Raw genomic sequence first — 16143 nt, 5'->3', positions numbered from 1 at the left:
AATAAAAATAAATGTATCGAAGGCGTATTTCGAAACTTTCTTGCGTATTTCGGTAATTTTATCAGTCTTTCGGTAATAATGCGTAATTCGGTAAGTCTGGTAACCGATTTCTAAGCCACATTACCTGCAGTTATATTAGTTTCCTACAGGCACGCATATAACATACTTTTAATGATATGGTTAAATGTGGGTGCAGGACGAAGTGAACCATTTCACAAGTGAACCAGTTCCTAAGTGTACCATTTCAGGAACAAGTGAACCACATATGCATTATATAGTGGCTATTGTGTGATGGCACACTGCCTGAAAGGGGAAAATAACTAGTAATTATCGCCATTTGAATGCAATACTTCACACATGTGTTACGCTTTGATGTCATAATTGTAAAAAAAGTACCAAAATGTAAAAACAAAATTGTGTCGGAGACCGGGTTCGAACCCGTGTCGCCAAAATTGCAGTCCAGCGTCGTATCGACTGAGCTACGACGGCTTACTCTAAATGGGTGACATAATTAAGCTATACACCTACCTCGGTAATAGCACGTGATAACACCGATTAGCCAATCACGCATAAGGAATGAATTCTAAATGGTAAACATACCCAGTATTCTTTTTTAATGGAAAAATACGAAATAACTGCTGAACTTAAATACATTATAAAGTATGTGGTACTTCAGTTAGTAAGTTTCAATGCACACAACGATGCCAAGTTTATGTCAGTTTTCGACAATTTTCTCTTTTTTTTCGCTATTTTATCATACGGAGTACAGCCCCTTTAAGTGTCTCATTGAGGGAGTTCAACGTTTTAGATCCTCTGACTTGAGGTGGAAGAGAGTTCCGCAGTTTTGGAGCCGCATACATAAAACTTCGTTCTCCAAAGGTGACAGTACGAATATTCTTTAGAACCACTAATGTCGGCGCATCATTGTATGATCTTAGATTGCGCAAAGGCTCGTGAAATTCTAACAAGTTCTTCATATATACTGGCGATTATTCATGTAAAGCTTTGAATCTGGTAGTCAGTTTTTTGTATTCAATTCTTTTCTGTACCGGTAGCCAATGTTATTCCTTAAGCGTAGGAGTAATATGACTAAAACGAGATTCTCGTGTAATCAGTTGGGCAGCCGTATTCTGTACATTTTGTAATTTGTTGATATACGTTTAGTTGATGTCATAGACTTATCCGTTACAGTAATCCATACGTGGAGTGGCTAGCGAATAACTAGAGACTTTGTGGCATTTGATGTCAAATAGTGCCTGATGTGTCCGATCAGCCTGATTTGTTCGTCTGCTTACGGAGTTGGCGTGTTTTCCCATGCTCATTCTATTATCAAACCATGCACCTAGATTTCGCACATATTCTGATGACTTTATTGGCGAGTCCCATACTTTCACGCATAGGTCAACTATGTGCTTAGTGTTTTTTTTACTTGAGAAAACTATAACTTCTGTTTTGTCGGTGTTTAGCTTTAACATATTTTGATGCATCCAAGACACACTATCTTAAAAACATTTTTCAACCCGACGAAGTGTTTCATTCTGAGCTGCTCCGTCGGTAGGTTTGAATGATAGATATAGTTGTGAGTCTCCTGCGTAGAAGTGTTAGTTGAGTCCATGTGTTTTGCAGATTGCACCTACAGATTTTGTGTACATGGTATACAATTTTGGGCCTAACACAGACCCTTGAGGTACGCTGAAGTTCATCAATACTGGTCTGGATATTTTACCTTCGATACACACTTTTTAGAAACGATCTGATAGATATGATGTAACCCATTGAAGTGGTTTATCAGTAAAACCAAAATGTTGCTCGAGGCGACTCAAGAGGTGTTTGTGGTCGATGGTGTCGAAGGCAGCAGAAATGTCCAGCATAACCAAGATAGACACATTTGTCTGATCCAAAGATTGAAGGATGTCATTCTGCACTTTCAAAGCTGTTTCTGTTGAATGGAACTTTCTATATGCCGACTGGGTTTCCTCGTGAAGGTTGTATATTGTCAAATGTCCGTCAATTCTTTTACTCACAACCTTTTCCAGAATTTTAGAAACATATGGTAGATTTGAAACTGGGCGGTATTTTTTTAGTATGTCTTTATCAAAATTAGGTTTTTTAGGATGCAACAATACAATAATTATTTTGCTATATCAGTCGCAGTCAATCAAGTCGAAATACAGAAGACAACAGAACATTTACGAGAATAAAATTAATTCGATCTATATATAACTCAGAAAATATTATCAATCTTACAACGTTCTGACTACTCTGAACTTCAGCCTGAAGCTTACATTAACTCCTTTTCGGGGAGGGCCATTTTCTTCTGCTGTCATAACTTTTGGCCCAACCCAATTGTACAATAATATTGTTTGTCGAATATATGTATATCACGTGTGTTTATTATTTACAATAAAATACGATTAAACTAACATCAACCGGTCACCATCATGACATGCATCTTAAGGTGCCTCTCCATAAAGTATTCCGGTTAAAATGCTGTCTACTGTGCCTGTACCCGTAGTTTTCGTTGTTTTTTTAATTTCTTATTGTAAGCTTAGCCATGTAAATGCAGGTGTATATAGGGCTTAAAATTGGCTAAAAATACATATAGCTCTCGTAATTTCTTTAATCGCAAGATGATTGTGCACATCAAATTCATTCAAAATGACATTGTCAAAACATTATAACACGCTTTTTTGGAGCATATACAATCTTGGCTATATATACAAAACAAGCAATTTTTAAGAAAATAAACAATTTAAACCGACACTTATTTGCCCGCTGACCCCCATTTAAGGGCGTCTGGCGAGGATGTTACTTTGGCATACAGCAATTGCGCGAGCAGCTAGTGGTGGTACATGAAACAATAGTTTTTGAAATTTAACACGACACGCCAGTTCCTCCTGCCGCTATTGCAAACAGAAAAAACAACATAATGACATGCCTGTCTAAAAACGGCAATGTACTTCTCAATTAATTTGTATAGGAGTACTTTACTTAATGCATCGCTCGGTGCATTACTCAAAAAAAATTCAGATGACAGCGTAACCTGCGACCGCTTGTATCTGGCAACGGTGGCTATGGATGTCTAGAAGAAGCATCGTGCCGCTACCATTTACAAGGATACGGGTTCAGGGTCACAAGCGTGGTTTCCAGTTCTACAACTTTTTACAGTGTGTGGCTGCATTATTAAACGTTTATATTTGAATCGTATTGTATTGTATTTTGTTCAGTTGTTTACGTTAATAGTAAAGCTGATTGATGTACTCTGTCTTCAAAGTCACGCCCTTGCTTCCATTTAAGTGGAGGTAAAGATCATCGCAGGACTCCCTATGCACATACATTTTGTACCTTTTTGGCCCATAAGTATGAAGGCATGAGGTTGGCGGGCAAACTCTGTCGGCTTGTTCAAGACCGAGCTCGAATATTATGCATTTATCATTCTTTTTCTTCTCCTTTTCTTTTTTTCTTCTTCTTTTCTTCTTCTTTCTTCTTCTTTCTTCTTCTTCTTCTTCTTCTTCTTCTTCTTCTTCTTCTTCTTCTTCTTCTTCTGTGGTGTTTTTTTTTTAAATTCTGCTTTTATTTTTCTAAAAGTATTTCCGTCTCAAATACCGTTTTCACCCAATAAAAAGATATCTAAACTTTTCAGGTAAGAATTAAATTAAAACGCACAAACCCTCACATGCTTTCAACAGATGCACAAACACTTCCGCGTAGTCATTGCTAATAATTTAAACCGATTTCGAGAAATTTAATGTGTGATCCAAACTTTTACAAAAAGGTCCATTTCGTCCAATAGTTACACATGTTCTCACGAAGGTCTTTCTGCATCAAAGTCCTTAACGACAAGTGCAATTATGTTCCATAATGTTAAGCGACTCAGGCGGCGAGTATTTTGCATGCACCTTTCGCTTCAATGTTGTTGTTTTTCTGTAGTGTATTCAGTTCGACGCAAACAAGGAAGTTCCGGTTATGTCGCTTTTTTGCATTGATAAGATTTCACTATCAATAGTACGTCAAGCAAGTCAAATAAAAATAACATTTATTTGGTTTTATTTGCACTTAAAGACCCGAAGGTGTATAGGTCAAATCGTCATCCACGCGCGAAGTACATTATTTCAGAGCACAGGTGTCCGGTGCGTTGTTTTGACCTCCATCCCCCCTCTACTACCCCCTGCCCCCTCTACCACCCACCATTTTTTTCCTAATCTCTTAAAAATATCCAGATATTGTTTAAATATCATAATATGACATTACATCCAACTTCTGATAATTTCCCATCTGTGACAATGTATATTATAGAAAGGTAGACATGAAAGCCTGCTGAAAATACACATCTACTTGCTATAAACGCCATAACTTTGTCAAAAGTTGGACAATCTTGACAAGAAATGGCTCTTTTCGTGGGGATGACCCCTCTATAAGAATAACCATCAATGAATACCATCGCTCTTTAAATGTGAAACATCTACACCTCAAATACTTCCAAGATGGCTAAGTCGGAACACATCTGACTGATTTCTAATCGCCGATTTGTCCAGAGTAAAATGCACTTATTTCAACATGTACCATCGTATTTCACCGATAATTTGGAATGGTATGACAAACTAATAAACCTACCCATAACAATTTATGTGTCTGTAATCCGTTTCCAACTGTTATGAAACTAGCTAATTATATGAATAGTTGTTCATCAATTTAAATTACCTATTCTAAGCTTATGACATGCACTTATCGGTTACAGGTTGGGGCCACTCAAAACAAATTATATTCAATTTTTATTGCATGTGAACGGAATTATAAAAAATGTAAGATCGGGCTTTTTGCGCCTACAGCCTTTAAGCGCTTTCAGTGCTTTTATTGTAATGACCGGTTGGCTTAATATTCATTTCGCCAATCTCCAATACCTATGTAATTCCAAACGAAGAGAGTGTCAAACACACCTATGTCTTGTTGAAATATTGCTGCGATTGTGGCTGCAGTAGGTACCGACGTTTTTTGCTGGCGGTCTCAAACTTGGGATTGATGTAACAGCACTTGTTGTCTGCACAGTCGCTATCCACTTTGCCTGAAAATATCAATAATGTTTACCAAATATTATTGTCGACTGCTTTCACAATTTTAAGCATAATCAAAAAGCGTGTTCAATCCGAAAAGGTTTTCTGCTAAGGCCACCGTGTCATCGCCATAACGCTCCATTCACTCGCTCCTTCGCCTTAGTACTGTCGTGTCTTCGCCTTCCACTCTCTGTTCTGTTAGGGCCATCTTGTCTTCACCCGAAAAAGAACGAAATTACGAAGGCAAAAAATGGGTCGACAACGATTCGCTCTCTCGCGATTTCGCGATGCTACATTATTGATCGTCTTCACAGATCAATAAATCAAATCATGTTTCCGAACATTTCTATATATCAAATACTGATGAAATCATGCGTCTGTTACAGCCTCCTTATAGCCACACAGTAATAATAACTAGGGATGCAAACGAATGGCAAAATTGATATTCGAATATTCGGTAATTCTTTCGAACGAATATTCAAATATTCTATTACCAAAATTCATCTTTTAAAAGTTGTAGTAAACTATTTTAATATTCGCTAAAGTAATAGCCGGGGCATTTTAAAAGCTCTGCTTTGTCGTAACCATTACGCGGGGAGTGCCCTGAATTTCACCAAATTAGCCTCTGAAATTCATCATTTCAGAAAGACAAAAAGTAATTCTTTATGAACAAAGAAAAAAACAAAAACTTTTAATTTATATTCCTCTGCCTTCATATTTGTAAACAACGTGGACTTAGATGGATTTCTGGTCAATTGGCGTTATGCGCCAATGGAGGGTCTTTCCATAGGACGAGCAGCCTAGTTCTGTGATTGACCTCTGCTAAAAAACTATGAAAAAACAAAACCAACTTGGGAACTAGTTTATTTCTTTATTGGTAGAAGCAATTTACCGAAAATAATTGGATTTTCCGTGTCACTTGTCGTACAGCCAGTTATTGTATAACTACAGGGACTCATAGTACCCGACGATATGTCCCTAAATGACATATGACGCTTGTTTAGTGTATTGTCATCACATTCACACCTCTGGCATTATGGGCCAATCGTTGTAAAAACAAGACAAACGAATCTTAAATACAACAACAGAGTTGTAGGCAAAATATTTATTATTATATTTATTCAACAACAAAACATCGAATATTCGAATACCGATTTTGACATTCGAATACCAAACGTTTGATCGAATATTCGAATATTCGTTTGCATCCCTAAATTAATAAATAATAACAATCTTTTCATTCTGCAAATGTATTCTTTTATATCAATTGCAATTATGCTTTGAAACTCTTGTTGTCTTGTTGAACTGTATTTTAAGTGCATATTTTGAAACAATTTATTTGCCGGTGTTCCTAAAGATAACACCATGGGCAAGATAAGATTGTTTTGAATGTAATACTGCATGTCCGAGTATGGGAGTTGTTCCGTTAGAAAGAAATAAACAACAAAGACAAGTGAATGTGCATGTAGTTATACTATCTACAATGTAATAAGGATCCTTTCTCATTATTATTTAGAAAAGTATAGAGCAAGAAGTGTACTTTTACGATCTTGCATTAAAACAAAAATGCTAATAAATGGACCCATTCAGTACCAACATTTTACAAATACGGAGCTCCAATTAAGAAGATGCCCCCGTTATTTATTCTTCCTTTTTGGGAGTTTGAGAACGCAGCTACATATTTGATAAAGTATACGGATGCCTGCCGGTGCATCAGGAGAAGTAGTTCGTAACATTTAAAGAAGTATTATTAATTACTTGTAGTGTTTTAACGTGTATTTTGTATTACATAGTTTAAATCGTTTGCAAGTGATGTGTATTATTGCATAAATAAATAAGATCCCCAAGAGTAAAGTCATTCAGTTGAACTTTTAAATTGATTTTTCTTCGCGCACTACTTGCAGCGTAGTTAAATGTAAAGATTTCTGACGTTTAAAACCGTTTACATCCGAGGTTGTTTTCGATGAAAAATTGTCGAGGTGTTCCGAAGAATTGGGAGTATCCTCAAAACAGTAAGTATTTTTTAGTAGATCATTGAAACCTCTGTACTATTTTAACGTCACAATATTGTGATCCAGGTCTGCATCAAATGATTAAGCAATATTAAGCCTGGGCTTGAACTAGCCGACAGAGGTTGCCATCCGACATCATGCCTTCACATGGCCTTCACATGTGTGGGCCAAACGGTACACAATGGATGCCCACAAAGCGCCCTGGGATACTTTATACCGCCCTTTAATATGAAGCAAGAAAATATTTTTGCACATCGAGTTCTTCCATCGTCTTTAGAAGGACGTAATTTATAAACATAAACAGGTCATTAAAGTACAATAAATACTATCAAAATTTAATCATTAAATTTATGCAGCAACACACTGGTAAGAACCGGGGCCTGGATAGTAGATTTTACGCTTGCGACCCTGAACCAGTGAAGTGAGCGTCGTTGTAGATGGTGCTGGGACAAACTGGCACGATGTTCCTACTAAACACCCACAGTGACCGTTGGCCGTTTCAAGCGGGGAGCAAAGGTCATGTTCAGGTCGGTAGTTTTCGCAGACACCTGTAAAGCATATGCAAGACACATGATTAAGTCACCGAGCGATTATTTAAGTAAAGTAGCTCTATACATTTTTTGTGAGGTACATTAAAGTTTGTGTAATGACCGATCTGCTTAATACTTAGTTTGCCGATTTCCAAAACACTTGTTATTACAAAAGAAGAGAGAGTCGCAACAAACCTGTGTCGTGTTGTCCTGTTGCTGGGAGTGGCAGAAGGGACTGACGTTTTTTGCTGACAACCTCAAACTCTGGCTTGATGTAACAACACTGGCTGCTCGCACACTCGCTGTTCACCTTACACACAGTCGCCTGAAAGTTTCAACAAATTTGTTTTCCAAATACATGTAGACCGTTTTTACACTTCTAAGCATAACCACAGGGCGTATGAATGTATTCTTGAGCAATCCAACTCAAGATTTCAATGTTACCCTTCATTCAAATTTGTATTATCAAACAAAAAATATGTTGTTTTTCTTTCTTGTAGGTATGCTTTATTTACATTATGTGAACGCTAATGAAAAAACAATATTTTAGTACAATAAGAGTATGACCAATACGCCTTAACCATTTGTTGTTGATGATCGTCTTTAGTTATCATTAAAGTAATAGCATGTTCCTGAACATTTCCGATATATCGAAGATCTTAGTGCATTTTCTCGATTTTCATCGTTGATTCAAACACTGCCGGTCATAAGAATGTTTTTTAAGTAAAATCATACCTCTGCTACAGCCAGCATAACCACACAAGTGGTTACTAACAAGAAACTCTTCATTCTGCAAAATGTATATCTACACATCCAACTTCGATTGAAATAATGCGTTGAAACTCTTGTTGTCTTGTTAAACTGTTGTTCAAGTACGTATTTTGAAACAATTTATTTCATCGGCGTCCTGATAATAGTCCTAACTACGAGATAAGATTGTTTTGACTGTAAACTTTTGAACTTTCAAATAAAGGATAGTTTACGTTACAATTAAAATAACGGTCTCTATAAGCAACCAAAAACAAGTGAATAATCATGTAGTCAGAACAATAACAATCACATTTTATTTTTTGTTTTCCTATGTGTGTATCTCGTTTAGTACAAGTTGGTTTTTTAACATATTATTATTTGTTGTTTTGTGGTGTGTTTTGCCTGCGCGAGCTAGGGAGGTCGTCGTGATATATTGAGAGTTTTTTGTATTTTTTAGAGTAATGTTTATTGTCTTGTGGCGCTGTATGGTTGGTTGAGTTTGTCCCGGGCCTTTGTACTCTTAAACAGTGCGTTGTTTAGAGTTTAGCTACTGGGCTCCTAGCGTCCTTGTAGTTTCCATTGTCTCCTTAACCTCAAACCTACATTTGTAACTGATGGGCTTGTCCCTGTAGTTTTTATGGTTTTAGCTTTGACACTTTCAAAACAATTTGTTTTAGAAAATATGGCGATAAATGACATTTCAAGAGGTTGTTGGCTCGATCTGTATCAGTGGTGGTATTCTGTATGCGACTTAAGTCAATCTTGTGGTCAAACTTCACCGACTTTATTCACTCTAGTGGTCAGTCATTGACAACAAGTAATCCGATTAGCTACTGTCCTTGGATCTATCTAAGTTCAATATTAACCTATACTGCATAGGTTCTAATCAGGAAACGGACACGGTATCGCTTTATATTAGCTTTCAACTGTCTTTACAAATAAACGTAAATGAATGCTTTGTGTGTAAATATAAATTCTGAATATTTACTAATGACAATATTTTGGTAGTTGTGTAATGTTAATTGTCTGGTAGCGTCGTGTCTCTTGTTAAGTGTAGGTCATTATTATTACTGTGCGTTTAAACAGGACATTATTCACATTTAGGTAATTGGGCTTTTCCATGTAATTGTATTGTTTTTATTAAGATCAATCTTACATTTATGACTGCTGGAATCACCCCATAGTCTCCTTGTTTTAATGAACAGTTTGCGTCTATTTTATTAAGGGGTTTTCTCAACTTTTATCGTATAAAATGTAAAAACACAATTGGCAATACACAACACCTGAAGAGGTTTTGGGCACGATCCCCACCACAGTTCTATTGAATGGCCCCTCAGAGAGGACACCAGTATTGGTATTTACTAAGTTAACGGACTCGATATCGATTCATAGCAGCTTTTAATTGTTTTTACAATCAAACTTAAATTATTTAGTATATACAATTATTACAATGAAAAACACAGGGACAAGTCGACTAGCCAGACACATTCGAAAGACATGTGTAAAGGTATAAAGACACGGCCCAACATACAGTAAAGGAGAAACACGATGAACGTAAAAACACACACACTTATTTAACTCAAACAGAACCCCACACATATAACTCAGGTACATCGATTGAATTCATAAGCAAATGTCCGGCCTACCGCCTGGGAATGGTCAGTGAACCATGCGTTCATTTGGGGTTTTAGAGTTTTAGCCAGGATAAAAAAAAGGACAGGATGCTTCAGAAAAGGGACAAGGTGCAAGAGATAAAAAGGTCAAAGTGTATCGGGCACAGAAGAACTTGAACATTATGAATTTGGCAGAAAATGTTAGAAATTAAAGTAAAATTAGGTTTCAACTGCCAGATTGTAAAGTGTGTATATAGACAATACAAAAGCAAAATTTGACTGTCTTGAGCAGTCAATTCTATGGAGGCAGAAGAGTGCACATGCTGGTCTCCATGAGGGCAGGAGGATGCTTCTGAAAATGGACTGGGTGCAACCTCCCATAACCCTTCAGCTAAAACCCTAGGGGTTTAAACACTAAGGAGGTAAATAAATTACGATACAGTACGATTTAAATGCAATCTTTAAATTATGCAGCAACACACTTAAAAGAACCGGGACCAAGTTAATACTCATCACGCTTGCGACCCTGAACCAGTGAAGCGAGCCTCGTTGTAGATGAAACCAACTGGCACGATGTTCCTACTGAACACCCACAGTGACCGTTGGCCTTTTCCAGCGGGGAGCAATACTCATGTTCTGGTCGAACCTGCAGAACATGCACACCATCTATTTAATGCACCGAACGATCCTCAAGTAAAGTTATTCTATACAAATTGATATCCCAAGTATAACATCGCTTTTGTTGTTATGACGGTCGGCTTAATACTCATTTCACCAATACACCTGTAATTCCAATCGAAGGGAGAGTCTCAACAAACCTGTGTCGTGTTGTCCTGGGAATGCCAGAAGGAACTGGCGTTTTTCCATAACCTCATACCCTGGGTTGATGTAACAGCAATGGTTGCTCGAACAGTCGCTGTCTACCATACACGCAGTCGCCTGAATGTATCCATAATGAGTTTTACCAAATAGACTGTTTTCACAGTTCTAAGCGTAGCATCATGGTGTATGTATGTGTTCTTGTTCAATAAAACTCTAGAATTCGTCCTGCTTTTCCTAACTGCGTATATATAAGTTACGTCTCAAATAAATATATGTTGTTTCTTTTCAGAGCAGGTATTTTTTATTAGAACTTTTACGTATGCTTACCAAAAAAACCCACTATATTCGAACAAAAAAGAGGTTGACCTGTATGACTTAATCTTACAATTCTTGTTTTAAAGTAACATATTTGATCGTCTTCAAATATCATTAGATAAATAGCATGTTCCTGAACATTTCACACATATACAAGATTGTTATAAGAATAATCTTTTAATTGAATCATACCTCTGCTACAACCAATACTACCACACAGTTAATAATAACTAACAGGAAGCTGTTCATTCTACAAAATGTATATTTGCACATCCAACTTCGATTGAAATTATGCATTGAAGCTCTTGTTGACTTGTTGTACTGTAGTACAATTACGTATTTTTAAACAACTTATTCCGTCGTCGACCTTAATAAAGTCCCAACTGCAAGATAAGATTGTTTTGAAAAAAAAGTCTTTTTTCCGTGACAGTAGAAACGTGTTATCGCAATTGACAAACAAACACGAGTGAATATGCATGTAGTCATAACAAAAACAAATACGTTCGCGGTTCTCCAAATAATATATTTATGTACTTGATTCAGTGCTTTGTGGTGTAAGCATGCCAAAGAAAACACAGGGAAAACCCTCAGAAAGTACTAATCGGTACAATTCGGAACCCCTCGACCATTTTTCATCGAAAGCAATCCCGGATGTATATGACCGGCTTACAATGTCAAAATTCTTTAGATTAAACTACGCTGCAGTAGATGGCGTGAGACCACAGTTATTTTTACTATATGTTTCATATAGACACTAACCTGGCTTTTGACTTTATACACATCCCAATTGAAAAACAAGGACATGGCATCTCTAGAACAATTCAAGACACAAAATATAATCACAAGAAAACACCATGTTGACCATTGACCCGACTGTCAAAATTGAGTTCAAATACAGAACCCTTCCGCCAAGGAGTCAATCGGCTATAAACAACTAATTTTCAGACTTCCACAAGCTATATGATTTTTCCAATATTTACACTGAAAACTATCAATTTCTGCAATAGAGTGTCAAATTCAGTCAAGTTCTCTGCAAAAAGAACATTTTTTGCTTCTTTTTCATTCAATTTTAATAAAATATTGATACTTGAACACAAGCACTCTTTTTTTCTGTATTAACATCCGGATCTTGGTCAACGGGGGGTCAACGGGGGGCAGATAACTGTGGTCTTGAGCCAAATTATTTTTCAGAAACAGACTTCAAAACTCCTAATGTTCAGCTGCAGGCTATATGCAACACATACTGAAAGTTTGGCAATGATATATCAAACACTCAATGAATCAGACAAGTATTAGCACCTGTGGTATTTTCATAAAAAGCAGAAACAGCCATTTCCCTCAAATGTTAAGCCGCAAACCTTTGAAGAGCCATTATTTCCTTATGTATTGGAATAACTTGACCAAGTAAAGTTTTCCTTGTAGCTTTCAATGGTGTCTATAGAACAACACCACAAAAATGGCCTGCCTACTCTTTTAAGATTTTTTTCTAAGCAAAATTAGGTTTTTCCACTTCATCGGCTTAGTGTTTTATATAAAAAATGACAAAGAGCCAAACTGAAATGCCTCAACTTGTCAAAATTTTGCTTTTCTGGTCCAGTTATATACAAAGGTAACAGAACTGTTCAGTTTAACACAAGAAATTTAGTGATCATGTGTTAATAGACAGTCTAAACAACACTATATGCCAAATTGTTGGCTTCCGGGACAAATGGCGCAACAAAGAAAATGGCAAAAAAAACCCACCAAAACTTAAAGATTCATGACAACTGCTAGTGTTTTCATGTATGAGGTGGCTACATGATGTAGAAAATGCAGAGATAGCATTATTATGCCCATTTTTAAAAATAAAAATACTATAAGAATCTGTTTTGAAGGCTAGATTTGGCATTAAATTCAGAGTACAGCACTTCACCATTGTCTATAAGATGCTTATTTACACCTGATTTGCTATAAATCCCACTCATTGGAATCATTTACACACAAACAAGTACTACAGAGTTGACTAACATCTTCATTCTTCTGAAATATTGGATTCAGAGCTGCATCTCCTGGATTCAGATTGCAGGACTACCGCCTGGGGAAAAGGCCACAGCTAACTGGAGCTTATTGGCACATCATGATCTGCAAGCAAGACACAAAAGCAATGTTTTACACAAATAAAACTATCTGCCACTATTGTTAAAGTTTGAAAAAGGCCTGTAAACACTCATTTGAGGCATACACAACCTTTAATATAGTCTTAAATGTGATAAATATGCAGAAAAGTTCATGAATTCAAAGATTTTCAGGACAGATTTAATAAATATATAGTCTTTTGGACATTTTGCAATCAGTTTTTAACAACTCAAAGGTAAATCTCATCTTATTGAGTACCCAGATGCATTTTGAAAGCATTCAAACCAGACATGCTTAGAATTTCTTCTTACTTGGAGATGATATTCCTTTCTTGAAAATCCTTGCCGAGAGCCGGTATGGAAAACCACACGAGACCACAGTTTTACCAGCACTGGTTCTTGTCCTTGAAAATTCCTCTGTGGCTACAGCAACCAGGCTGGCTATTAAAATAAGCACAAAATTAGGGTTTTTAAAACATTTATAATGTATTAAGGTTGTGTTTTTTAATGCATGAAGGGAAAAGGCTCTATTCTTTATGAAAGCTGCTCATTTTTTTATTTCTTTTGCCTTGAGAAATGTCAAGTTTTTCAATGAATAAACTGAATTATCAGAACAAATGTATGAATTAATGAATATGTATGAATGATTGATAGAATGAATTAATGATTTAATGAAAGGTGGCATTATTTCTTTAAAATTGGGATCTCATTGTGTTGCTGTGATTGTTGAAGTAGATGTTTTCTTGTCCATAAGCTGAAAATCATATGCACACTAAATAAAACATCATTCTGCATCCTATGTGCAGTAAGTTTTGTTTAATTGCTTATAGAATTTGTAATTAATGTAATGTTTGCTTAAAAGCTTAAAAGAACAAACAAAATGTGTGAATAGATGCACAATTCAGACCAAAGACTGATACAAGTCAGCAGTTTCATTAGAAAATAATATTATTATCAAAGCCACATCAGAAATGATTGACAACATGAAAGAAATTCATTTAAGAATGGAACAAACAGTCTCAATGGGCTTATATGACCAAACTTACTCACTTTGTACTTCAGTTTGGATACAATTTTCCATTATATAATCTTGAAGTACTTACAAATTACAGCATGTTGGCAAACACCAAGTACAGCTTGGCCTCTGGTGGGCAGCTTGGTGGGGGGGGGGGGGCTGTCTGGCTTGTTCTTCAACAGTTCCTCCTGGGTCTGCTTCCTATGTTTAAAAATCCCTTCATTATACTTTGGAATTGAAAGTGAGGCTTTCATTCATTAGTTACCATTATTTGGAGCTATTTTCAAACATTAAATTGAAAGTGAAAGTAGTTTATTTTTTAAAAATGTCAAAATATATAAGAGAATTATATATTATTAATTTATATTATGTAATATAAGATTTTAAAATTTCATACTCAAACACCAATATTCTATGGCTAAGCACTGTCAACTGGCCAAATTTCAACCAGATAGCTGTATAAATTAAGAATTTATAACAATTTAAAATAGGCCACCCCTCCTAAAGCTTCCTCTATATCAGGCGTGAGACCACAGTTATTTTTTACTATATGTTTCATATAGACACTAACCTGGCTTTTGACTTTATACACATCCCAATTGAAAAACAAGGACATGGCATCTCTAGAACAATTCAAGACACAAAATATAATCACAAGAAAACACCATGTTGACCATTGACCCGACTGTCAAAATTGAGTTCAAATACAGAACCCTTCCGCCAAGGAGTCAATCGGCTATAAACAACTAATTTTCAGACTTCCACAAGCTATATGATTTTTCCAATATTTACACTGAAAACTATCAATTTCTGCAATAGAGTGTCAAATTCAGTCAAGTTCTCTGCAAAAAGAACATTTTTTGCTTCTTTTTCATTCATTTTTAATAAAATATTGATACTTGAACACAAGCACTCTTTTTTTGTATTAACATCCGGATCAACGGGGGGCAGATAACTGTGGTCTTGAGCCAGATAGCGTAGTTATTTCAATTTTGCCGTTAAGCATAACGAATTTGCTCTTGGTAAACTTCATTACTTATGCAATTATACATTTCATTGGCAATTAATTTAAACTTAGTAATTCAAAATACATGTCATATCACTACAATCAATAAATACCATTATTTAAACGTTTAAGAACTACTTCGTCTGATGCACCGACATACAGATAAGGTTGTTTCTTTTCACTGACCGTAACAAGGTGGTAACCCAAATATTTATAGATATTTTCAATCAAATTTGGAGCTACATTCCCCGATTAGAATACAACCTACAATTTACGCCAATGAAATTGCAGAAAGGCAACCATTAAATAGTGGACTTAATCATTAAGAATTTCAACTTTCGCCCGTGTATAGTGGTCCGCCTACTGTCAATCACCCGATACTCACTCCCTGCGTGAGATTTTGCGTTGACAATGTATCAGCCAATGAGGTTGTATTCTAAGTCAGTTAGATCACATGAAGTGAATTCTTAATAATTAAGGACTCGTTCGCTACGCTCACTCCGCCCATTCTTAATAATTCAGAATTCACTTCATGTCATCTAACTATTACTTATTTATTTAATTTTACTCGTATAAACCTCTAAAAATAGAAACCATACTCACTGTTGACGTCCATTTTCCAATCATTGGCACTGCCATGACCCGTTTGAGCATTTTCAACGCAAAAAATATGTTCTGGTGCTTATGACTGCCCGCCATGATTATAGGGACACTAGGCGTCAAAATTTCGTCTTATTGTGTATCGGATATTTTTAAACGACACTGGAAATAGATATATCAATAACCCATCCAGCAGTCACACTATGAATTGGCATTCGGGTTTTTAAAAATGTCAAAAAAGGAGTCGCAGGGTTTAGTTTGTTATTATTACGCTTCTACGTAATAGTTGAATGACATAAAGTAAGAATTTAATAA

General features: G+C 36.1%; 1 protein-coding gene and 1 long non-coding RNA gene across 2 annotated transcripts; both read right to left on the bottom strand.

Annotated features, from left to right (window-relative positions):
- Positions 1-7386: 7386 nt before the first annotated feature.
- On the bottom strand, positions 7387-8504 carry LOC128210225 (uncharacterized). The gene is made up of 3 exons (XM_052914433.1): positions 8329-8504; positions 7789-7918; positions 7387-7611 (listed from the first exon to the last, which is right to left on the bottom strand). The coding sequence occupies exons 1-3, from the start codon at positions 8404-8406 to the stop codon at positions 7412-7414; spliced, it is 408 nt and encodes a 135-aa protein (XP_052770393.1). The 5' UTR covers positions 8407-8504; the 3' UTR covers positions 7387-7411.
- A 4554-nt stretch (positions 8505-13058) lies between these two features.
- LOC128210947 (uncharacterized) lies at positions 13059-14380 on the bottom strand. Its single transcript, XR_008257174.1, has 3 exons — positions 14311-14380; positions 13520-13648; positions 13059-13214 (listed from the first exon to the last, which is right to left on the bottom strand). It is a non-coding gene; the product is annotated as an uncharacterized LOC128210947 (long non-coding RNA).
- Positions 14381-16143: the final 1763 nt, after the last annotated feature.

This window comes from Mya arenaria, chromosome 12 (genome assembly GCF_026914265.1).
Source record: "Mya arenaria isolate MELC-2E11 chromosome 12, ASM2691426v1".
Taxonomy (NCBI): domain Eukaryota; kingdom Metazoa; phylum Mollusca; class Bivalvia; order Myida; family Myidae; genus Mya; species Mya arenaria.
Note: the sequence above shows the minus strand (reverse complement) of the source record. Positions and strands in the feature narration are given on the sequence as shown.